At 35.9% G+C, this 26,327-nt stretch overlaps 1 protein-coding gene and 1 long non-coding RNA gene across 2 annotated transcripts in view; both read right to left on the reverse strand.

The window, feature by feature from the left end:
* The window catches only part of KCNH5 (potassium voltage-gated channel subfamily H member 5), a 259,894-nt gene that overhangs the window by 72,179 nt on the left and 161,388 nt on the right, over window positions 1–26,327 (reverse strand). Inside the window, 1 exon segment of the mRNA XM_036010818.1 lies at window positions 24,325–24,333. Within this exon segment, the coding sequence (XP_035866711.1) occupies window positions 24,325–24,333 (9 nt within the window).
* LOC118497143 lies at window positions 16,703–24,236 on the reverse strand. Its single transcript, XR_004899687.1, has 3 exons — window positions 24,162–24,236; window positions 22,538–22,542; window positions 16,703–16,728 (listed from the first exon to the last, which is right to left on the reverse strand). It is a non-coding gene; the product is annotated as an uncharacterized LOC118497143 (long non-coding RNA).

The raw sequence follows: 26,327 nt of genomic DNA on the forward strand, positions 1-26,327 counted from the left end.
TTGTCTTCAGGTTGATTATTTATGCCATCTTTATACCAGGATATGTATAAAATCAGATTCTTAATTGAGACAATAAGCTTCCTCTTTGGAAGAGCTATGGTTGCATATAAGGAATCATTTTAGAATTCTGTAAACAAACCCTGAAAAAAATAATGCCATGGTCTGGAAAAGAAAACTCTTTTGAAATTATTTATGATACCAGTTCCAGATTAAGAGGTATCTTAACAGACATCCCTCTGGCTCCAAATATCTAACCTCAACACTGCAACTAAAGAACACTTAGTACAACACAAATACAATCATGTTATCTCACTTTGTTAAAATATCCAATGGCTTGCTTCCCCAAGTAAAGCCAAAGTCCTAACCAGGCACACAAAGCTCTTTATGGTGGGACCCTCCTTCAGACACATCCCTTATTGCCTTGCTCCAACCCTGCATTCAGTCATGTGATACTTCTCATCTCTCTTTCTCCTGCCATTCTCTCTCATGACTATGCCTTTGTACATGCTGTTCTTCCGACTGGCATGCCCCATCATCCCCTTCTCTGCCCAGTCAACTTGGATCCATCCACCAAGCACAGACCATCCTCTCTCTGCCATAAATTCAATGCACACACAGCTTTCTCATAGAACTGGGTAGTGTACAGAAAGAGAAAATGAGAATAAGAAGTGTTGTGATCTATATTGTTTTAAAAAATATAACAGCACACAATGGTAACATTAAACTACCACAGAGTTCAAAGGACTTTAACTTAATAATTTCAAATTTTTATTTTCAACAATAAAGTTATTCTTTGATTTTTAATGAAGTACCACCTTATGCCCAATGTAAAGCTGATACAAGAAGAATTATGTTAGGTGAAGTTCTGATGGGAAGGCAGACTCCAAGGCAGGGCTTCACAGGGGCATTTTCAGTCATTCATTTAACTCACAGCTATTGAGTGCTAGATATGTGTTAGTTACATGCTGGCTACTACGCAGGCCATCCAGATCCACAAGCAAAAACTCTCTGAGCGCCTGCCTCCCTGGAGCTTCCAGTCAGGGATAGCTTGAAAAATCTCTGTTCCTGGTCCAGTGTCCTATTTTACAGATAAGGCAACTAGCATCAGGGTTATGTGGTTTCCTCAAGGCCTCTCAATAAATTACTAGTAAAACCTAAAACTCTTGACTTCCGACTCTTAAGCCATGCTCCTCAATGAAGCTACCCAAGATTGCAGTACAGCATCTGGCACTTTCTGATGTTTTCTGGTTCAGAAAACATCATAGTACAAAAATATAAATGCTGATTTCTGAAAATTCATTTAGAGTCCCATTAATCAAATCATAGTTTATTTATTAGGAAATCACTGTAACCACCACCATCACCACAGAACTGATTCATTAATAAATTATTTATTTAACCTATTACTATTTGCCAAAAGTCAGTCATCTTATCTGAAATATAAGTTTTAGTATATTTATGGTATAAATATGGTATAATTATGGTATAGTATAAAAGGACCTAAGCTAGATACTGACATAGAAAGAACATTTCACAAATGTCAGTCTCCTGAGTTCCCCTCCTCCATCACTTTCATCCATTATGGTATCAGTGATTTAGAAAAAACTTAGAAGAGTGAGCCTAAATATTTTAACTAGAGGCCAATGAGTTGAATCAAGATCCTCTGAGGAAATGTTTGACTGGAGAGAGTTAAAAGAAGGCAGCTGTATCCTCTCTCTTATTCATTCTTTGAATAACTTAAAAATGTATTTGAACAGTCTTTATGCATAGAAGACATAAAACATGAAGAAAATAAATTTTCTCCATTATTTACACATATTTATATACCAGTTTCATAAAACTTGAATCTCTAAAGGTTTATTTCCTGCTATAATCACCCAATATTATAATACAATCATTTCCCATGCCATAAAATACTGATGTAAAAATATGATTTGAATCACTGCATAATATTCCATTATATAAATGAACACAATTAATTTAACCACTGCATTATAATTGGATATTGAGATTTTTAGTTTTCTCTTCCATAAATCAAGTTGTAACAAATACCCTGTACCTGTATCTGATTAAGAACAGGTTTTTATAGAAGTAAAATTAATGGGTAAAATATAAAATAACTTTTAAGTCTCTTGACAAATTGCCTTTTATAAAAGGTGTACCAAATTACACTCCTACCAGTAGTGTATGAGAGTGTTTACGTGTTTTTAATAAGCCCCCTGAAATCTTCCCTTTGCATTCTAAAGAGAAAAGGCAATTGATGTGAAACAGTAGATTTGTAGAGTGTAATGACATGGAAGGCTAGAGAGGGTCAGTCGTTAGCCGTCTCCTACCACTACACCCTAGTTCAGTGACCAGAGACTGGCCACTTTAATTAATCTATAACAAATTTCTAATGTGAAAATGGGGGTAATAAGGATTTCACTTCAAGTGTCTGAAAGTACTGAACTAAATAAGGCTCCCTCTTGAGTTCCGTTACTGCTCTAAAGTAAATTATTTTATTGATTATCTATAAAATCCTCTATCAGGAGTAATGAAGTGTCAGCTATTTTTAACAATAATTGACAAATGAAGAAGAGTCCCGTGTTTTCTTTCTTAGGACAAAGGAATAAATGCATTAATGATATTATTGAAGCTACCACTGACATTCTTCAAAATTACTACTTCCTTTGATGCAATTAAATTATGCACTGCTGATTAATCTCTCCTTGCCAATCCAATTAATTGGTATTAAGTTAGTGAAAATCTGTGGGAAGATTCAGGCAAGTGACATTTAAACACCAAATATTTTCACAATATTTCCTGGGAATGAGGTGCTCAAAGACTGCCAACAAATGAAGTAAAGTTTGCTATGGGCATTCAATTCTCATCCATTTTATGGAAAGAAAAGAAAGCTCATATTATTAGGAAAAAGGCATAATGAGTCAGCCACGTGGATCACGAAAGAGCAGATGTCTGGATGTTAGTCCGCCAACTCCTGGGGTTATCAAAACCTCCAAGGAATTAACTCAGGAACAATGTAATGAAATAAAACCAAAGCAAATTAACTTTCATTATTTAAAAGTGAAAGGTCATATTAGCAAGAGAAGACTGTTATAACCAGTGAGAGATTATAGGTGAAAATTCATGGGTTTCACTTTAGAGATAAATTTCCTGTGAATAGACTTCATGTACAAAAGCGAGGCTTAAGCTTTTTGTTTAAAAAACACAGAGAACAAACTTTATCATGTTCTTCATGGTCTTGATTTTGCAGTAGGGAGTACGGGAAAAAATAGCAATTGTTACCATTTTTTCATTTCTTAAACTAGCAGATGTTTGGGGACACTAACTTTTCAAAGTTAGGACTCTGATGAAATTCAGACACGCTGTTCTCTATTCTTAATCTCATTCTGTCTTTTTTAATGTGTATATGTTTGATTAAATAAAAATACTTTTCAATGTGTGAACATAGTTTCTAAAATTAGAAATATATCAGAGTATATTTTACTAGTTATCCAGAGTACAAATAATATTGGAAACAACCTGGCCATGATCTTTTTACAGTCACCTACAACAAAGGAGGTTCCTGGCTTCCCAGCTTCTTTAAAAGAAGGAGTTCCTCACATGTGTAGCACGAGGAAGTAAATGGGCACTTCTGTTACCTGGCTCTAAAGCTGAACATACATAATGTGCTGAAAACAAAGTCACTTTTCTTATTTGCATGGATCCTAAGCTATATGGGGGAAATAGATATATATTTATATTTATCTATATTTATATTTATTTATTTATATACGAGGTCCATCCAGAAAAAGTCCAGCCATTGTTAATATAAAGAGAAAGGTTTGTGCAACGTTGATGTGACCTGGCAGCCAAGGAGGGTGGACTGAAATGTGCATGCCTGAACAATAACAATTTCACTGTACTAGTCAGTGGGGTGAATAGACACTGTTGAGTGAGCACCCTTCAGTGTACTGTGTGGCCATCATATTCAAAATGACTGAGCATGTAGAGCAATAAATCTGCATCAAATTTTACATTAAGCTCAAACATTCCTCCATGGAAACTATTGGGATGATTCTGAAGGCCACAGCTATGGGCAACTGGTGACTAGTGGCTTCATCATGACAGCATACCCACTCATGCATTACGTCTTGCCCAGAATTTTTTGGCAAAACATCAAATCACCCAGGTGACTCAACCCCCCTACAGCCCAGATTTGGCGCCCTGCAACTTCTGGTTTTTCCCAAAACTAAAATCACCTTTGAAAGGGAAGAGATTTCAGACCATCGATGAGATTCAGGAAAATACAACAGGGCAGCTAATGGTGATTCCAACAAAGGATTTTGCAGTGTTTTGAACAGTGGAAGGGACACTGGGAGAACTGTGTGAGTTCCCAAGTTGTCTACTTTGAAGGGGACTGCGATATCATTGTCCTATGTACAATGTTTCTTGTATCTTGTATCTTCTTCAATAAATGTGTCTATTTTTCATAGTGCGTGACTGGATATTTTATGGACAGACTGCATATTTATATACTCATACTTATTTATTTATATTAAGTTTAAGAGATACCTTTAAAGCTCAGTCGTTTTCTATAATATCCTAGAAACCAAATTATCATCTTTTGTGATATCATGTTGTGCAAACTTTATTTAAAGCATTTGGGGGAAATTAGGCCTAAATGAATTTTGGTTTGTGTATTATTTACACTAATATTTGTCATCAGTGTTTTCATAACTGAGAAGCTAGACATGTCAGTAGCACTATTCATAAATCAAACCTATCACAATTCTTATCATCCAGAAAATAGGCATGAATAACAGAGTAAGTAAAAATGTCCTTGAATAGAGAGATGGACTGTCACAGAGCATGTAGGTCTTACACGTAACAGACACTCTCAGGTGTCACGTAATGCTGCAAGGAACCCTAGCAGAGCCCCAAATCCTGTAAACACCATCTGGATTCTGCCTATGGCAAATCAAAGACAGCAGGTTGACAGAAATTTTGCTGAAGGTGAGAGTGCTTACTGTAAGGAAAAGCAACAGATGAGAGCCAAATTCCAAAGAAATACTCAAAAACCTAAAACATAATGATGAACATATGGAAACCAAAATAAAAACATAATACCATATATTAATTCATAAGATGAAACACTTTGGTATGAATCTAACAGAACATAGACAGGATCTGTATCTTGAGAATTACAAAATGCTGATGAAATAAATCAAAGAACACCTAAATTAATGGAGAAATATATCATTTTAATGCATTGGAATAACCAACATAGTAAATATGTCAATTTTCACCAAACTGATCTATGAGTTTAATGCAATTCCCAAAAAGTTTTTCTATCGAGATGGACAAAAAGCTTATTCTAAAATTTATATAAGGAGGCACAGTATCTGGAGTAGCTAAGACCACTGATAAAGTAATAAGGCAGTAGGAATCACCTGCCCAATGTTACGACATACTGTGTAGCTGTAGTAATGAGGATGGTACAGCAGTGTGGGGAGGGAAGACAGCCTTCACAACAAATGGTGCGGGAGAAACGGGATACATACATTTGCAAAACAGAAAAAAAAAAACCCTACACACAAAAAAACCTTTAACCAGACCTAACACCTTATACCAAAATTAACTCAAAATGCATTGCAAATTTAAATATAAAATATAAGATTATAAAACTTGAAGAAAATGATAAGATAAACAGATAAACTACAAACTGAGAAAAACATTTACTTGCAAATCACATACCCAACAAGAGATGAATATCTAAAATGTATAAGAAGTTTTAAACTTCACATTAAAAAATCCAATCAGAAAATGGGCAGAAGGCTTGGAAAGATATTTCACTGACAAGAGTACACAAGATGAAAAATAAGCACATGAAAATATGCTCAACATCCTTAATCCTTAGGGAAATACAAATTAAAGCCACAATGTGATATCATCAAACCTGCCTAAAATAAAAAGTAGTGATAACCCTGAAAGGTGAGGATACAGATAAATTAGATTGCTCATATACTGTATTTAGAAATTGTATATCCACTCTGGGAAGAGTATGACAATTCCTCACAAAACTAAACGTGGGCTTACCAGATCACTCAGCAACTGGTCTCTTGAGCTTTTGTCCCAGAGAAATGAAAACTTATGTTCACTCAAAAAACTATACCTGAATGTTTACAGCTGCTCTGTTTGTAATAGCCCCAAACTGGAAACAACGTAAATTGCCCTATGCTGGTGAATGGTTGAACAAACTCAGTACAACTATCACACGGCATACTATTCAACAATAAAAAGAAACAAACTATTGTTACAGGCAATAATTTCAATGGGTCTCTAGGGAATTATGCTCAATGAAAAAAGCTAATCTCAAAATTCTTCATGATTATATTTATATAACATTCTTGAAATAATAAACTAAGAGACAGAGGATAAATTAGTGGTTGCCAGGTTTTAGAAAGGTGGGTAAAGAGGGAAGTTAGATGGTAACAGGAAATCCTGGTGAGGCAACTATTCTGAACTTGACTGGTGGTGGTTACATGAATCTAACCTTGAGATAAAGTTGTTTGGCACAGAACCAAACAGAGAGGAAGAGAGAAAGAAGAGAAATGGGTACATTTAAAACTAGCAAAATCTGAATAAAGCTGATGATTTCCTATCAATGCCAGGTTTCTAGTTGTGCGGGAAACTAAGGGTATATAGAATCTCTCTGTATTAGTTCTCATGACTGCACGTAAATCTACAATTATCTCAAAATAAAACTTTTTTTAAAAAAGTTACAGTTTTGAATTAGCAAAAGCTTGAAGTTTTGTTCCTCCCTTTTGAGAGCAGAGCAATAGCCCTCCCCAATAACCAGAGCCCCCAGAACATCAAGTAATAACAGGATGTAACATTTGGTGCCATTAACACACTTTCATTGTGTTACTTTCCATAAACCCCAAAACCCTTGAGGAGGCCCCTGAACAGAACTGTCTGTGTGCCTTGGATTTACATCTACCAGCTTGACAAGAAGATTAGCTGAATCTCACCAGGGGCAACTGTCGTTTGTCCCTCAGCTCCAGAGTAGACTGAAAGCCAAACCTCTGAGTTGAGGCCTTAGCCTCGAGCGCAAAGCCAAGTGCTTTGGCCAAAAACAAACTCTGCTCGGGGAAATCAATTTGCAACCTTATAATTTATAACAGAGCTCTCCATAAAATATTGCAGTTTCATTTTACATGCCCAGAACACTTCAAAACTGTACTGAAATTTTGATTTAGAAGAAGAGTTTGTTTAGCCCTTGGTGATGTTTTTTAACTGAACAAACTATACTATGATTTTCCCATTAAAAAATCCTTTATTTATTGTATAGTTTTTCAAATTTTGTCTGATCTAACAAACTGAGGCAGCAGCATCAAAGAAAAGGAAATAACTCCTTCCCTAAGTTCACGGAAGTTTTCAAAGCACTCTCAAACTGTTCTAGAATCGTTTGCCATTTCATTTGTTCATGGATTCACTGGTCATCCATGAATGCCAGAAACATGCTATGTCTTTTGGATACAGACAAAAAAAAAATACACAGCCACTACCTTCAGAAGCCTCTAGTCTATTGGATTAGTAAGATATTTTAACAACAACAAAAAGTATATTATTTTATCAATGAAATGTGAGCAACATACTGGGAAAGGCCAAATACCTGAGCAACTTAAAGAACACCTTTACTAGGATGGTCAGTAACCTTATGCCTGTTTGTGAAGTCACAGTATGTAGTATTTCAGTGGAGGAGCAAAACAAATTTCCCTTTCCTAAGGTTCAAACACAACTCAGCAGGAATTTCAACATTGCTTTCTTAGACTCAGTTCAGGTTTTGAAGGAAATAAGAAATGGAAATTTATTCTTACAAAAAGAAAGAATGAATACAATGAATACAAAAGTAAGTAAGATATATAATCTACGTATTGTTTACATTTTACAAGGGTTGGTAAAGGACCCAGGGTCTGGGTGACTTTAAAGCCCCCTTGCTCTTCCTATCACACCACAATGCTTCTGAATACAGAGACCACAGAAATTTATCGCAGGTCAACTTGTAACAGTTGGTGGCACACCGACAACATAATCTTGGTCTCATTCAGAATGTTCCACTGTGTTAGTGAAAACATTTCCTGGACGATCCTCAGACTGGCATCCTGCTCCCTTTTGTAAAAACCCAACCTACCTGACAACACTCTCAACATTTTATAACAACCTGGCCACCTATCTTTCACCCTGAATGTTCTAATCTTTTCATTCATTTCTAACTAATAGAAATGTACGAAATTTCACTAATTTCATTCTCCTCCAACTAACCCTAATCTTCTCCCACTCACTGCCATAATAAATGCAATCATTTCTGCCTTTAGCTTATCCCTTGTCAAAGGTTTCTGACCAAATCAGAAAGCTCATTCTGATATAAGGTAGAGATTGTCACACAGAGCCTTAATAAAACATTGAGGCTGATGGTGTAAATAACATGCTCATTGTGGACGTAAATACCTCTAAACACCTCTACAACAGGCAAATTGTTGCACACTGTCAGCAGCACTTCATTAACTAGGTTAAGATCCTCAAAGCATTGACCACTCTAAGTACTTCCTCACTATTCATTCAACCCATCCTGTCTTCACTTTTTGAATGTATAGCATAGATTTCTATTGTCCACCATTATAAACACTTCCTATTATTCTTCATATCTATGAAAACCCATCCCTGACTTGTCCTTCTTTGGCAAGATAACATCGCACAGCTCTGCTGAATGCTTTCACTTTAAAATAATGAATATACACTTATAAAGGGCACTTATCAATACGTAGCTTTTCTTCTATATTTCCCTGACATTTGCATATTCCCACTGGTAGGATATTACCTTGAAGTTTATAATAACAGGTCCATTTTCCCCAGTATGCATTGGGCTATATATGCAATTTGGGGAGTGTTGTTTGTTTCAGGCATGCTTTCCTGAATTTTAAATGTTAGCTCTGTTATTTTCGTTTTATTTCATGTTTTGATAGGCACCAATTATATATATGTTAGGTCTTCCTGTCCATCTTTGTTAGCTCTTCTATTACATGTCTGCACACTTTATACCTCTTTACTTCTGTTTCATTAACTTTTTGCTCTCCTCATTTAATCCTCTGTATATCTACTTATAATCATCATTATATAACAGAACATTGAATATAGGCATATTATAATTAAGTCTTTTTTATAAGACTATTTTATCTTTTTTCTTTTATTTACTTTCTGGTTTTAATCAGCTGTCTATTCTTTATATTGTAAATCTTCAGATTTATGACTCATGAAATACTTTCCTGTCTTAAATTGCTTTTTCACTATATTTAATTTAATTTGAGTATTATATTAGTTTTCTTCTGTATCATCATAGATTTTTGTACTTTTGTGTTCAAAAGTTTTGTTTTTTATTTATTTTCCATCATCTTTATGTGAAAGCTTTTTTTCCTGTGTATGATTATTTGTGATGTATTATTTTAACCGGTAATCATAGGTGATCCTCCAGGTTCTGGGGAGAAGGAGGAAGGGAGTAAGGAGAGAATGCATAAGGGGAGGTTTTTTCTGTATCTTACCAGATTCCATGGTTCAAAGTTATCTTCTGTTACTACAGGTAAGTGCAGTTTCTTCACTAGACAATACAATTTGGGCTTCTTTTCTTTTTTCCTATTTTACTGTAATTTATTCTTAGATTTTTTTAAACTACAACTTATATTCAATATTATTTTGTATTAGTTTCAAGTGTACAGCATAGTGCTTAGATGATCACATACTTTACAAAGTGTTCCCCTGATATTTCCAGTACCCAACTGGCACCATGCAGTTAATACAGTATTATTGACTATATTTCCTACACTGTACTTTACATTCCCCTGACATTTTATAACTTCCAATCTGTACTTCTCAATCCCTCCACCTTTTTCACCCAACCACTCAACTCCCCTCCACTCTGGCAACCATCAGTCTATTCTCTGTATCTGTGAGTCTGTATTTTATTTGTTAGTTTATTTTGTTCCTTAGATTCCACATTTGAGTGAAATCATATGGTGCTTGTCTTTCTCTGACTGGCTTATTTCACTTAGGTAATGTTCTCTAGGTCCAACCATGCTGTTGTGCAGGGTAATATTTCCTTCTTTTTTATGGCTGAATAGTATTCCATTGTGTAAATATACCACAGCCTTTATACCCACTCATCTATACCACATTTTCTTTATCTATTTATTTGTTAATGAACATTTAGGTTGTTTCCACATCTTGGTTACCATAAATAAAACTGCAATGAACATGGCAGTACAAATATTTCTTTCAGATTCTGATTTCAATTATTTTGGGCAAATATCCAAAGTGGCATTGCTAGATAATATGGTATACTATTTTTAATTTTTGAAGAACCTCCATACTATTTTTCATAGAATCACCATGCTAACACTTGTTATCTTTTGGTTCTTTAGTACAGTCATCCTTGTAGCTACAAGGTAATATCAGGGAAATGGATTTTGACTGGCATTTTCCACATGATTAGTGATGTTGAGCATCTTTTCATATGCCTTTTGGTCATTAGTATGTTTTTTATAGAGAAATATCTATTTAAGCCCTTGCCCAGTTTTAAATTGGGTTATTGTTTTTTTACTATTAAGTTGTATGAATTCCTTATATATTTTGGTTATTAACCCCTTGTCAGATATAGCATTTGCAAATGTCTTCCATTTTATAGGCTGTTTTCTAAACTCTTGTTTCTTTTGCTGTGCAGAGCTTATTAGTTTGATGTAGTTCCACTTGTCTGTTTTTGCTCTTGCTGCCCATGCTTTTGGAGTCATATCCAAAATGTCACTGCCAAGACTAATGGCAGGAAGATTTCCCCTGTGGTTTCTTCTAGGAGATTTACAGTTTCAGGTTTTATGCTTATATTTAATCCATTTTGAGTTGACTTAGGTGACTTACTGTATGGTTTACAGTAAGGATCCAACTTCACTTTTTTTTTGCATGTGAATATCCAGTTTTCCCAACACCATTGTGAAGACTATCTTTTCCCCATTGTGAATTATTTGCACCCTTTTGTCAAAGATCAGTTGACTACGTATGTATGAGCTCATTTCTGGGCCCTCTATTCTCTTTCAGGGTCTATATGTCAGTCTTTATGCTGGTAACACACTGTTTTAATTACTGCATATTTGAAATAGATTTTGTAATCAGAAAGCGTGATGCCTCTAGTTTTCTTCTTCTACCTCAAGATTGTTTTGGCTCTTGTGGTCCTTTGTGGTTCCTTATGAATTTCAGAATATATATATTTTCTATTTCTGTAAAAAAAATGATGCCACTTTTCATATTTAAGTCTTAACGTCTAGAAATGATTGATATGATGTGAAGGAGAGGTCAAACTGAATTTTTTTCCTCATATGGGTATCCATTAATCTCAGTAACATGTACTGAATGGTCTTGTCTTTTCCACTGATGTATATGGCCTGTCTCTGTCATAATATACAAAGTCTCCCCATATGTTTGGAGTTATTTTTAAACTCATTAAATTGTATCATTACCATATGTTAATTTGGTTATCCCTATGCCAAAATCACACTGTCTCAATTACTACACATTACTCCTCCTCATTCCAATGTTGCATCTGTCTCCTCTACTTTAATAAATCTCCTTTTATCAAGTTCACCAATAAACTCCATATTAAAAAATCAAAGTGAAATTATTCACATTTAATTTATCTTTATTAATCTTTTTTATTGTTGTTCAAGTACAGTTGTCTCCATTTTCCTACCACCACTTTCCCCCACCCCACCATCAATCTTTCCCCTTTTTGGCTTTGTCCATGGGTCCTTTATACATGTTCCTTGATGATCTTTCTCTTTCTTTCCCCTATTATCCCCCTTCCCTTCCCCTCTGGTTACTGTCAGTTTGTTCTTTATTTCAATGTCTCTGGTTATATTTTGCTAGCTTGTTTGTTTTGTTGATTAGGTTCTACTTATAGGTGAGATCATACAGTATTTGTCTTTCACCTCCTGGCTTATTTCACTTAGCACAATGCTCTCCAGATCCCTCTGTGCTGTCATGAAGTGTAGGAGCTCCTTTCCCTCTGCTGCATAATATTCTGTTGTGTAAATGTACCACAGTTTTTTTTATCTACTCATTTACTGATGGGCACTTAAGTTGCTTCCAGCATTTGGCTATTGTAAATTGTTCTTGCTATGAACATTGGGGTGCGTAGGTTCTTTTGAATTGGTGTTTCAGGATTCTTGGAGTGTAATCCCAGCAGTGGAATTGCCAGGTCGAATGGCAGTTCCATTTTTAATTTTTTGAAGAAGTTCCATACTGTTTATCTCTTAGAAGACTTCAACACAGTTGTTCATTTTCTTTCTTGGGTTCTATTAAATCAAATATTTCTGCCTTTCATCTGATATCACCAGGTACTATTCAGTGTCTTTTCTGGCCATTTTCATCTACTCCATCTAAAAGTAGCATTTTCTCTGGTTATATGTTGCTTGCTTGTTTGTTTTGTTGATTAGGTTCCACTTATAGGCTGGGGTGGGGGGGAGTGGTGGGGGGAAAATGGAGTTGACTGTATTTGAACAACAATTTCTAAAAAGTAGCATTTTCTTAAAGCTTGATCTTATGCTCTTTTCTCTTTCCTAGCTATAATATCATTTTCAGTGATTATAGCTAGGTCTTCATGGCTTTTTATATATTAGTGGCTACTAAATGTATATGTTCTTATGAAACCCAGAATTAAATCCATTGATAAATATTTATTGAGCATCTACATGTACCAATCACTATTCTAGGTGCTAATTATTCAACAAAAGAGTCAAACAAAAGAGGCAAAATTCCCTGTCACAAAATATTCCCTACACAAAATATTTGTTCTAATAGGACACAATCAATAAATAAAGGAGTAAACTATATATATAACAGTTTTGATTATGAGAAACTCTATAAAGAAAACAAAATTATAGACAGTACCTAAGGACTTTAGAGATGGAGATGATGCCATTTTAAATAGGATAGAAATCTGACAATCTTATTCAATAATCATAAGGAGAAGTCAGCAAACTAAGAACTAAGGGCCAAATCTGGCCCACCACTTGTATTTGTATGGCTAGTGAATTAAGGATGGTTTTTACATTTTTTAAATGGCTTTAAATATCCAAGAAAAAGATAACATTCTATGACATGTAGAAATATATGAAATTCAAATTAATGTGTCCATAAACACTGCTCCATTGGGACATGGCTATATCTATTTACATATTATCTGTGGCTCTTTTCATGCTACAGTGGCAAAGTTGAGTATCTGAAACAATAACTACATGGCCTGCCAAACCTAAACTATGTACTTTCTGGTCCTGTACAGAGAAAGTTTGCTGATCTGTGATCTTAACCAAAATGCTCTATTACTTGCAAACAAGTAGCCTTACATGACAAAGCCCTTTTTGAATTCAATGCCAGAAGAAAGTTTCTAACTCTTTAGACAAACATGTTTACTTTCTTTAATAGACAGCATTTCTCTTTTTAATTCAGTTGTCAGGAAAATCAGAAGCTTGATATGACCAAGTTCAGTGGCAATGACACTCCAGGTGGCTGAATACACCTCTGTTGTGTTTAATTTTTTACCTAAATGTGTATGTATAAGAGTTTATGTGTGTCTGTTGTCTTGTTTTATATTGATTTTAATTTTATGACACCTATAATTGTGTGTAAAAGTCATTACAAATATGAACAAACATAAAGTTAAGTTGTGTTTGGTATACTATTTTAAGAGGTCATCTTTAAACCTATAGTGACCTACCTTACTATCTTTCTCTGCTAAGGGATTTGGAATGATGGGATTAAATAAGTACATCTTTAACTTCATGAACAGATGTAGGGCAACTCTGTGATGAACATATTCTCATAACTATGTAACATAATATTCTTACATATACTTTAAGGAAAATATGCAATATCATTTAAAAGGCTTTTCTCAAGATCCTTTGTAAATAATTGTGCAGGAAAGTACAAGTTTCAATCAAGTAGAAAATTTAGTTCTGTGAAGTAACTCATGCTTTGACAGTAACATTCTTACATACACTTGCCAATAGAGAAAGGCAGTATGTTAATATTAAATAATAATCTCAGCTCACACATTTTTTTAGTTGGAAAAAACATTTAAGATTTAGGTTTTTCTATCAGCTCTTTTGAATCCCCTATAAAATACCTTTAAAATAAAGTATCAAGAAATAAAAATTAGTTGGTTTTTTTATTGTTCATTGGCTTGTTTGGTTTGTTTTACGTTATTTTTGAACATTTTACAATAGTTCTCAAGAAGCCAAATAAGTGAAACTCTTTCTCTGTGGGCTTATAAGAAAATTTCACCACAAGAACATTCCTCAAACTGATTAAAGGTAGCCCTGGCTGGGTTGCTCAGTTGGATGGACTCAGTTGGTTGCAGGTTTGATTCCTGGTCAGGGGGTATACAGGACTGAACTGATTGATGTTTCTCTCTCATAGCAAAGTTCTCTCTCTCTCAAATCAGTAAACATATCCTCACATAAGATTAAAAAACAATTAAAATAAATTTAATATTGAAAACATTAGCTCTAGTGTTCTACCAAATTTAGATGACAGAACCAGTTCTTTTTGTTGTATATATGTGTCACGAATAAGTAATAGGTTTTGATGGCAAGACCATTACTAATACATGTATTTGCTCAGTACTTTCTCATAGTGGTAGTGTATGGTTGTTGGCTTAAGTTAGATCCTATGGCTTTCTGAACTCTGTTCACTAAAATATCATTCTTAAGAAAACATAGGTTCTTAAGAGAATTTAAGAAATAAAATTTGTATAGAATTTTGAAATGTTACATATTAAACACCTGTACAATTGAAAGCATCTTTTTCTAACTCCAACAATAAGAGCACAAGAACTTTTCTCCATATTGGAAAGTCCCAACATGAATCTAATACACATCCTAAGTTAGGCAACATGAGCTCACTAAAATTTTAAGTTTCATTGTTCCTAGTTGTAATTATACTGATTCAGTTCAGCAAAATTGCATACCTCTTATGGATTAATAAAAAGAGAGACAAGATGCTATCATAATCTTGCTGTTACTTAGCTTCAGAGTACTTAACAAAGCAGTAATCAGAGATCACACAGCTGTACAATTTAGGGTTCACAGCCTTCACTGTATCTCAGAGCACAGAATGTTTAGGAATAGTGCACTTATTCTCCATGTAGGTGATAACCACCCACCCTTCTCTATGTTAAAAAAGAAAATCAATTTTTTTTACATTGAATGCTAACACTTCAGAATCATTTAGATTTTTATTAGGAAAGTGGAAAATATTAATTATTTATGCAATCATGTCTGTCTACCCCACTGGACTATAAGTTCTATGAGGCAAGGACTTCGCCTCTCTCGATTACACCTTCACCTCCAGTGTCTGGCACAGCAGCTGGAACACAGGAGGCCTGAGACATGTAAGTGATGTAAAGAGCATGGACTTTGTAGTCAGAACTCAGGGAATCAAAATCAAACATTGACTGTGCCATAACATTCAGTAAATATGTGTCTGTTTCCCTCTGATTCTTGGTCTACATTCTTCCAGGTGTCACAGGCCTGAAGGCCAAGTGCCTCTTGAAATAATTATTAAAACACTATCAGCAGGTCAAAGAAAGCAGAAATTGATTTATCAGTCTTGCTAGATTGCAAGTCCTGTGTGACGGGAACCTCCTGATTCATCAGTGTCATCCCAGAGACTGGAACAATGTCCTGAGTATAAGTAGGAACTCAATCAACATTTACTATTGAACACTGGAACCAGAAACAGATCTTTAAACTCCAACCTATGCATCAATATTTATGTAAATATTTGTGGATTCTTGACTAAACTTCCTGTCAAGCCTCAGCTCTCAGCATGGTAAATTTTACCTCCTTCTAAACACTATTTTCCATTTTCTTTTAACCACACAATACTTATTATGAAGTTAATAAGCCATTAGTAAAATCAAAACTCTTCCAACAGAAGATGTAAATGATAATAAAGTGTTATTATTAACAGTAAAGAGGATGTTGGCTTGGGATTTTGGTTTTATTTGCTTCCTTACCAAATGGAAGAATGGTTCTCAACTATCTTGAGAATGGTTGAATGAGTGAATTACTTCTAAGTGTACTGTGCTCTATAATTTACTGAATAGTGTGAATCATTAAAAACATGCTAAAATTATGAGACCACTGATTTCGCTACTTTAGAAGGCACTCTAAAGTCAAGTAAAAACTGTCAGATTAAACATGTAAGTCTGTTTGGATGTACTGGAATTTGAAAGTGCACCATTCGACAAGAGGGATCTTAATTGAAAGACCTGGGTGTAACTTGGTGGCTGTACTGGGCTGCTTCTCTTCTAACAATGACTGGTTCTCCCTGGGAAAGCTGTTTCCCATTAATTTCTCTTTTTTCTTTTTTCTTTTATGTACTTATGTATTCATTTATTTTATTGTTGTTCAAGTACAGTTGTCTCCAATTTTTTCCCCACCACATTCTCCCACCTCCCACCCTCAATCCTACCCACCTTTGGCTTTGTCCATGGGTCCTTTATACATGTGCCTTAATGACCCTTCCCCTTCTTTCCCCCATTGTCTCCTTTCCCCATCCCCTCTGGTTACTGTCAGTTTGTTCTTTGTTGTGATGTCTGTGGTTCTATTTTACTCACTTGTTTGTTTTGTTGATTAGGTTCCACTTACAGGGGAGATTATATGGTATTCATCTTCCACTATCTGGATTATCTCACTTAATATATACTAATACTCTCCAGTTCCATCCATGCCCTTGTGAAGGGTAGGAGTTCCTTCTTTCTTCTGCTGCATAGTATTCCATCGTATAAATGTACCACCATTTTTGGATTGCAGGCTGGCACTCAACCCACTGAGCCACACCAGCCACCGAATGTACCACCATTTTTGATCTACTCATTTACTGATATGCACTTGGGCTGTTTCCAGCACTTGGCTATTGTAAATAGCACTGCTGTGAACACTGGGGTGTGTAGGTTCTTTTGAATTGGTGTTTCAGGATTCTTAGGGTATAATCCCAGCAGTGGAATTGCCAGGTCAAATGGCAGCTCCATTTTTAGTTTTCTGAGGAAATTCCACGCTGTTTTCCACAGTGGCTACAGCAATCTGTATTCCCACCAGCAGTGTACTAGTTCCTTTTCTCCACAACCTCACTAGCAGTTGTTGTGTATTGATTTGTTAATGATGGATAGAACTGGAGAGCATTATGCTAAGTGAAATAAGCCAGGCAGTGAAAGACAAACGATCTCACGTATAAGAGGAACCTAATCAACAAAACTAACAAATGAGCAAAATAGAACCAGAGACATGGAAATAAAGAACAAACTGACAGTCACCAGAGAGGAGGGAGGAGAGGAATAATGGGGGAGAGAAGGAGAAGGGTGAAGTCAAGGAACTGGTATAGAGGATGCATGGATGAAGACAATGGCAGGGAGGATTGAATGTGGGAGGTGGAGGTGGGTAGGCCAAGGGGGAGTAATGGGGGGAAAATGGGGACAACTGTAATTGAACAACAATAAAAAAATGAAAAAAAAAAACCCCACAATGAGGAAGAATGCTTATACATGAAAAGAAGAGAATGTTTGAAGGTCTCAAGACAGATCAAGACTCATAAAAAGCAGAAGTGAAAGCCTTCAGACCATCCCATCATGCGGCTGCATCCTTGACTCCAGGACCACGCCCAGGAGCAGGACCTGCAGTGCTGTCTGAGCCAATGCACGGTGAACACCTGAGAAATCTCTTTCTTACATAACAATTTTTATTATCCTTTAATCTATTTTTCTCTATTTTATCCAGTCTCTTGCTGCCTCTGCTGTGCCCAACAGAGACACCTGTGGTTATTTGGCATTACTAGTAAAGGAGCTAAAAGTGGCTTTTCAGTACTTCACAGGATTTAAATGAACCCAAAATCAAAAGCAATCAGCCTCAGCCAAAAGACAGGCATCTTCTAGGCATTATCATAAAAACCATGAAAGAGATGAGAGACTGGGTGGGAAGCAGACAGAGCCCTGGAAGAAAAAATAAAATATAACAAATATAGTCAAATAATAACAATAGAAATCACAGAAATAAAAATCTTTTTTAAAAAGTTCCATTTATAAAATCCAACCATCTGCATAATCCTACCTTTTTCTAGTAAACTGCAAAACCTATGTAGGAAGCACTAGAATCTCATTCAAAAACAGGTGTTTCAATAGTCATTTTTGTAGGTTTACTCTAGTGAGAGTTTGAAAATGGATCAATCAAGGCAGCTCAGAACAAAATAATAGGTTAGATACAAACACCTCCTCATACTACAACACCATCTGCAGCACGTGGATTCATTCATGGTTTAATTTTCCCCAAAAGTCTAAATTATACTTGTGTCTTTGCATTCAGTATGTATATATATAGAAATATATATAGAAATATTTTATTCACCCAAATTACTCTCCAAATGAGGTTCCATTTTCATCTATATTTTAAAACAATGATGTGTACTAAATACCAGGTAAAGACTTAAGATTAAATATGGTGCAAGGCATGACTTAGTTCTTGTAATTTACAACTGGTAAAGGAAAAATCAATTACAACCACCATAGACTAAATTACTTGCTAACACTTATAGTTGCACTATGAGAGCACTTTTCATCCTCCAGCTAAGTAAGTAAGGTGGGTGGTGGTATGATATCTCCACCACAACTGGGAACACAGAGCATGGAACCCATTCCTCCACAGTCTAAATAAAGCCAGGCTACTGAACAAGTCATCCATGGCCCCATATGGACAACTCCTACTTCTTATTCCTGGACTATTATTACCAAATGATTCTTTGTCCCTTCCTCAGAGGATAGTGGCAGACTGATGAGAAAATGAAACACAAACTAGTGCACTAAACACTAGTGCACTAAAGTAATTTCAACATGGAACATAAAAAGAATGCAGTTAATATAATTCCTAGAGAGAGGTTTGAGTCACACAGGATTTAATTTAGTTATATAACTCCTCCCTGTTAATAATCCTTAACAGAGAAGACTAATACTGCCTACTACCTGACACAAAAAAAGTTTCCTAATAATTATATTAGCTAACAGTAATATAAAGCTTCAATTGGAGCATTCTTAAACTATGCCAAAAGTCACAAAAAAACTATATATATACTTGCATGTTCCAAATTACTATCACAGAAAATATTAAAGTTGTCTTCTACTTGTAATGTTTCTAATGAACCCTCAAGCTTTAGTTTAACTTCTCATACATGAAAGGAAAGATAAAATTGAGGTTTCAGGTAAAGTCTACATTTTCAGATAAGGCCTGAAGGTGAGCTAGGAAAGATAAATATCAAAAACAACTCAATGCTTGCTCTGTAATATTTCAGCAGTAACCATTGAAAAGCACGTGTGGACATGCCAATAGTTAAGTTCCCCTGCCATGTTTAGGTAGAAAACTTATACAAAAGTCATGGTTTTCAGATACCTGGGGCCTGATGCTTTCATACCACAGGCTAAGGAATACAGTTCCTTGTAAGCATAGGCTAGGCACAGACTCTCCTGCTCAACTAGAAGTCTACTTAAAGATTATGAGGAAAACATGTCATGTCCCATGGGCCTAGCCTGGCTTAGCCCTACCGGGGATTCTGGGTCCTCATAATTTTTTAAAGATGGTATTTATTCTATCATCTTGGAAAAACCAGTTAGTTTCATTTGTAAAACTATAGTATTTACATGTACTAATGAACATTGGGGAGAAATAATTATTAATTATTACAGAAATGTGTTCTATAATTTTTTAATTTTTATTGAATTTATTGGGGTGACTGGTTAATAAAATTACATAGGTTTCAGGTGTACAATTCCATAATATATCATCTATATATTGTATCATATTTTACCACCCAAAGCCAGGTCTCCTTCCTGTATTTTTTATACAAGATCCCTTGAATATATGTGTTTGAATTGTAAACAACATCTGATAGATAATGGGACTCAAAAGCATTCAGACACAATTACCATGTAATCTTAGTGTTAGGACCTGTACTACATTCTGCCTGTATCCTTTACTGGTCAGGAGTTCATTTTCTCCTGAATTAGATAGATCATTGTATTTTAAATAGTTTTAATATTCTTATTTTAATTTTCTTAATTAATTAAATTTATTGGAATGGCATTGGTTAACAAGATTATATAGGTTTCAAGTGTACAGCTCCATGATACATGATCTGTACATTGCATTGTGTATCTGCCACCCAAAGTCAAATCATCTTCTGTCACCACATATTTGGCCCCTTTTATCCTTTACTTCTCCCTCACCCTCTTCCCTCTGGTAACCACGCTACTGTTGTCTGTGCCTATCAGTTTCAGTTTTATACTACAAATGCATGAAATCACATGATTCTTAGCTTTTTCTGACTGACTTATTTCTCTCAGCATAATATTCTTTAGGTCCACCCATGTTGTTACAAATATATTAAGTCACTTGTCATAATTCTCCCCAAATCTTCAATTAGCCAAACTAAATATTCATATTTCCTTTAACTATGAGACTTATAACAAGATTCCCAGAACTTTATACCTTCATGATTATCTTCTGGTATGCATGTGGCCATTTGATAATATTTCTTTTAAAATATCCAGCTGAAACAATTTACAATAGCCAAGCGTTGGAAGCAACCTAAGTGCCCATCAGTAAATGAGTAGATCAAAGAACTATGGGACATTTACACAATGGAATACTATGCAGCAGAAACAAAGAAGGAGCTCCTACACTTCATGACAGCATGGATGGAACTGGAGAGCATTATGCTAAGTGAAATAAGCCAGGAGGTAAAAGACAAATACCATATGATCTCACCTATAAGTGGAACCTAATCAACAAAACAAATGAGCAAGCAAAATATAACCAGAGACATTGAAATAAAGAACAAACTGACAGTAACCAGAGGGGAGGTGGGGGGGATAATGGGGGAAAGGGGAAGGGTCATCATGGAACATGTAAAAAGACCCATGGAGAAAGCCAAAGGAAGGTAGGATTGATGGTAGGAGGTGGGGATGGTGAGGCGGGGAAGAGTGGTAGGGGGAAATGGTGACAACTGTACTTGAACAACAATAAATAACAAAATAAAATAAATAAAAATAAAATACCCAGCTAGAAGCTGAATTAATATGGACTGTATTGGGATGATTATTACCTCTCTAGATCCAAAGACAAACATCCTTTAATGCATCTTAAGATCAATTCAGCTTCCTTTTACTGTACTTGTATTCACATGTATGCATTTACATGGCACACTGAACCCAGCACATCTGTCTGTGGAGCTCTTCTTGGAAGGCTGCTGCCTTCACTTTTGGGTTCAGCTGTATATTGCCATAGAGAACCTCTTGAAGTATTTAAATATTGAGTCAAGAAAATGATGCCAGATATGTATAAGAATGTCATCCTTGTTTTTCACATTTATGAATACAAAGAAATATTTAGAGATGTTATTCTAAATTAAAAATATATAATTTTTCTAAATTAAAAATATATAATTTAAATATATAAATATTTAATATATAAATTAAATATTTAATTTAATTTTGATCAATTAAAGCAAATTGATCAAAAGGAAGTTACTTCTACTTATAGAAAAAATATATTGAAAACTATATTTAGAGGAAGTAGAGTGCTTCTGTGATAGATTAGGTTTAAAAATAAACTAAGATTTTAAAATATTCAAAATCTCAATTTATTTAAATTCTAAAGGCATAATTGTGTTTGAATATTGTGCATAACTCTGCCCAAACTTTTCATATAATGGGATCTTCCCACTGGTATTTTATGCTTATTACAAAATGCATGAAACAAGAAATGAAAACCAAAGAGCTGTTTCTACTGATTTTTCCAAACTACATACTAGAAAAAAAGACATTAAAAAATTAGAATATGATGACAAGGTTAATGTTAACCTTCATTCTATAAAAAAAGATGCAGAAAATCCAATATGATGAGAAATATGTGGTCTACATATTATACAAGTTGTACATTCTTTCTTTTTTTTTAGTATATTTTATTGATTATGCTATTACATTTGTCCCATTTCCCCCCTTCTCTCCTCCACCCTGTACCCCCCTCCCACCCACATTTCCCCCTTTAGTTCATGTCCATGTGTCATACTTATGAGTTCTTTAGTTTCTACATTTCCCGTACTATTCTTGCCCTCCCCCTATCTATTTTCAACCTACATTCTATGCTACTTATTCTCTATACCTTTTCCCCCTCTCTCCTCCTCCCACCTCCCTGCTGCTAACCCTCCATGTGCCCTCCATTTCTGTGGTTCTGTTCCTGTTCTAATTGTTTACTTAGTTTCTTTTGGTTTTGCTTTAGGTGTGGTTGTTAATAATTGTGAGTTTGCTGTCCTTTTACTATACATGTCTTTTCTTTATCTTCTTTTCTTAGATAAGTCCCTTTAGCATTTCATAAAATAAGGGCTTGGTGATGATGAACTCCTTTAACTTGACCTTATCTGAGAAGCACTTTATCTGCCCTTCCATTCTAAATGAGAGCTTTGCTGGATAGAGCAATCTGGGATGTAGGTCCTTGTCTTTCATGACTTGGAATATTTCTTTCCAGCCCCTTCTTGCCTGTAAGGTCTCTTTGGAGAAATCAGCTGACAGTCTGATGGGAACTCCTTTGTAGGTGACTGTCCCCTTACCTCTTGCTGCTTCTAGGATTCTCTCCTTCGTTTTTACCTTGGCTAATGTAATGATGATGTGCCTTGGTGTGTTTCTTCTTGGGTCCAACTTCTTTGGGGCTCTCTGAGCTTCTTGGATTTCTTGGAAGACTGTTCCCTTTGCCAGATTGGGGAAGTTCTCCTTTATTATTTGTTCAAATACATGCTCAATCTGTTGCTTTTCCCCTTCCAATTCTGGTACCCCTATAATTCGGATATTGGAACATTTAAAGGTGTCTTGGATGCTCTTAATCTTTTCCTCAATTTTTTGAATTCTTATTTCATCATGCTTTCCTGCTTGGTTGATTCTATCTTCCTTCTGGTCCACTGTATTGTTTTGAGACTCAGATTCCTTCCTTTCACTATTGGCTCTCCTCCGCGTGTCTTCCTGCATCTGTTTTATGGTAATCTGCATTCTTTCATCTAAATTTCATCCAAAATCAACCAGTTCTGTGAGCTTTCTGATCACCAGTGTTTTGAACTGTGCATCTGATAGATTGGCTAATTCTTGGTCGCTCAAAAGGATGAGTCCTGGGGGACTGATCTGCTCTGTTGAAAACATGGTGTTTTTTCCCGTCTCTCCTTTTTTTTTTTCCCCGGTCTGGTAGCTCTTGTTACGGTGGGGGGCGGAGCCTTAGGTGCTCACCGGGGCTGGGTGCCCCCGTCGCTAGATTGTGCCGTTATAAGTGGAGGCGGGGCGGGAGCAGGAGCGGGGTGGGAGAAAACGATGGCGGTAGTTCCGTTCCCCTGGACTCAGACCCTTGTCTGGGCTTCTGTGCCGCGAGCTCTGCCCTGGTCCACAATCGCTGCCCCTCTGGGTCTGCCAGCCGCAGCTTGAGTACTCAGGGATCACCGCTGCCTTCTTGCACGCCGGATGGCTTTTGCGCCGATTTTGTGCCAAACCTTCCCCCGACCTCCGTGCGCCGCCGACCCAAGCCAGCCCCGCGCCCGCCCGGCTTGTCTTTTCCTACCAGTCCGGATGAACGCGTCTACTTCAACTTCTTGGCTGTCCGACTTCCATTCAGATAAATCCTCTGCCGGATCTGGGTGTTATTCTGATAGTAAATTATTGTTGTAAATTATTGGTTTTCTAATCTTGGTTGTACGAGGAGGTACGGTGCGTCCACCTATTCCTCCATCTTGCCGGAAGTCCCATTCTTTCTTTTTTTATTGTTGTTCAAGTACAGTTGTCTCCTTTCCCCTCTCACTCCACCCAACCCCAGCCATCCCCACCTCCCACCCCCTTGGTTTTGTCCATATGTCCTTTATAGTTGTTCCTGAAAACCCTTCCCCCTTTTCCTTGCATTGTCTCCTCTCACCTCCCCTCTGGTTACTGTCAGTTTGTTCTTTATTTCAATGTCTCTGGTTGTATGTTGCTTGCTTGTTTGTTTTGTTGACTAGGTTCCACTTACAGGTGAGATCATATGGTATTTGTCTTTCACTACCTGGCTTATTTCATTAGCATAATGCTCTCCAGTTGTATCCATGCTGTCATGAAGGGTTGGAGCTCCTTTCTTTCTGCTGTGTAGTATTCCATCATGTAAATGTACCATAGGTTTTGATCCATTCATTTACTGATGGGCACTTACATTCTTTCATAGGATCCCAAAAGCTTAAAATAAAGTCTCTAGCCATCTACTTCACTTGAATAATTATCCCAGTAAAGTAATTTCAAACTGTAGGGTACATTTTTTAGCTTTAACTGACCTCCTTTCTATCTTTTCCATAATCTCCTCTTTCCCTTTTAAATCTTCACTCATCCCACCCATTTCTCTTGTCTTTTAAGTGCACAGAATAGTAGCAAGTATTAAAGCCCAGGGGATAGATTTTGGTTATTAAATTTTAAAAGAATCTAAAAAATGATTGTAATTAATAGTCAATAAAATACTTTCAACCAAATAAAGTTAATCTAGGTACTGTTCTATAAATTTAAAAAAAATCACCTAAGGCTACCTTTGATGATAAAAATGCTACAATCTCCACATCAGTACTGATTTTAATGCCACAACTTGCATTAGAGGAAGCATTATTCACATAAGGCAAGTTAAGACTGAATTAAATCACAGTGATTAATTTACTTCTGGTTTTGAATTCAAAAAAAATCTATAAAACTAAGTATGTAGAAATGACAAAAGGAAATCTCAGTAATTGGGGTGAAGGTTTTTCTGTAATTAGCTGCCATGCTTCATTAAATTCTATTTTACTAGCAACTAAAAAAATATAGCTCTTTTAGAGGTAACAAGAGAAGCATCAGAACAAAGGCATTTAGCTTCACACACTATATTTCAATCTTTTTCATTATATACCCATAGTTAAATGTGGTAACAACTACCACTAATAAAATATTTAAAAGAAACAACTAACAAAATGTGAGACAAGAAATACAGTAAGACAAGTATTTGGCTTATTGAGGAATGGGAAATCTAATAGAAATCTCTAACCCCCAAAAAGGGATATTTGTTAAAATTGGGAAACTGTTTACTGAAGTGACATCATCAAATACATTCTTATTTCTGAGATTTTATAACTACAATTAAAGAATTTATGTCATTACTGTCATCAGCCTTTCATTTTTTTCTACTCTTGTGCTTTTAACAGTCTCAATCAACCTCATTCTTATTATCAAAAAATTCCAGCCCTGGCTGGAATGGCTCAGTGGACTGTGTGTGGCCTGTGAACCAAAGGGTCTCCAGTTCGATTCTCAGGGTGCATGCCTGGATTTTGGGCCAGGCCCCCAGTTGGGGGCGCATGAGAGGCAATCACACATTGATGTTTCTCTCCCTCTCTCCTTCCTTTCCCTTCTCTCTAAAAATAAATAAATAAAATGTTTTTAAAAATATCCCATAGTAAAAATGAATATAAAAGATATATAGATGACGGATGGACGGATGGACAGATAGATAGAAAGCTTTGTTAGGGAAGTCCTATAAACTCATTGGCTGCAGTGCTGAGAATACACTATATGGAGACAAAGATAAAAGCAGTTATTTGGCTATACAATAACCCAGATAGAACATGACAGTGACTTGAACCAGGTAATAGCAATAAAGGTGATAAGAACTGGAGCCAGAGCCAACAAAATTTAGTGGAGGTTTTAATGTGGGGGGGTTTTACCCTAAGCAACTGAGGACTGGAGCTTCCATTAATTGCATTGGGAAAGAATGTCAGTGGAGTAGGTTGATAGCAGATGATTGGGCGTTCACTTCTGGACAATTTCACTGGACATAATTAGGCAACTGGATAGGAAAGCCTACATACAGTTCAGGGAATAGTTCAAAGATGAGTATGTATATTTCAATGGTATTAGCATATATTACTAAAATAATTGGATTACACTATATCATTGAAGGAAAGAATGTAGTCATAAAAAAGAAGAGGCACAGGGCTGACCTCTACACTTTTCCAAGTTTAGGATATTATCTTGGTCAAACTTCATTCAAGCAATGCCCTGTCAAATTACACACAGACCAAAATTATATCATAGTGTCAGTCACTAAAGCCTTGTCTAAGACCGGGCATTTTTTTTGGTCCATTTGGCAGATTAAAAATGGTTTCTTGCTGTTTCAATATGAATTCAT

Source organism: Phyllostomus discolor, chromosome 1 (genome assembly GCF_004126475.2).
Source record: "Phyllostomus discolor isolate MPI-MPIP mPhyDis1 chromosome 1, mPhyDis1.pri.v3, whole genome shotgun sequence".
Taxonomy (NCBI): domain Eukaryota; kingdom Metazoa; phylum Chordata; class Mammalia; order Chiroptera; family Phyllostomidae; genus Phyllostomus; species Phyllostomus discolor.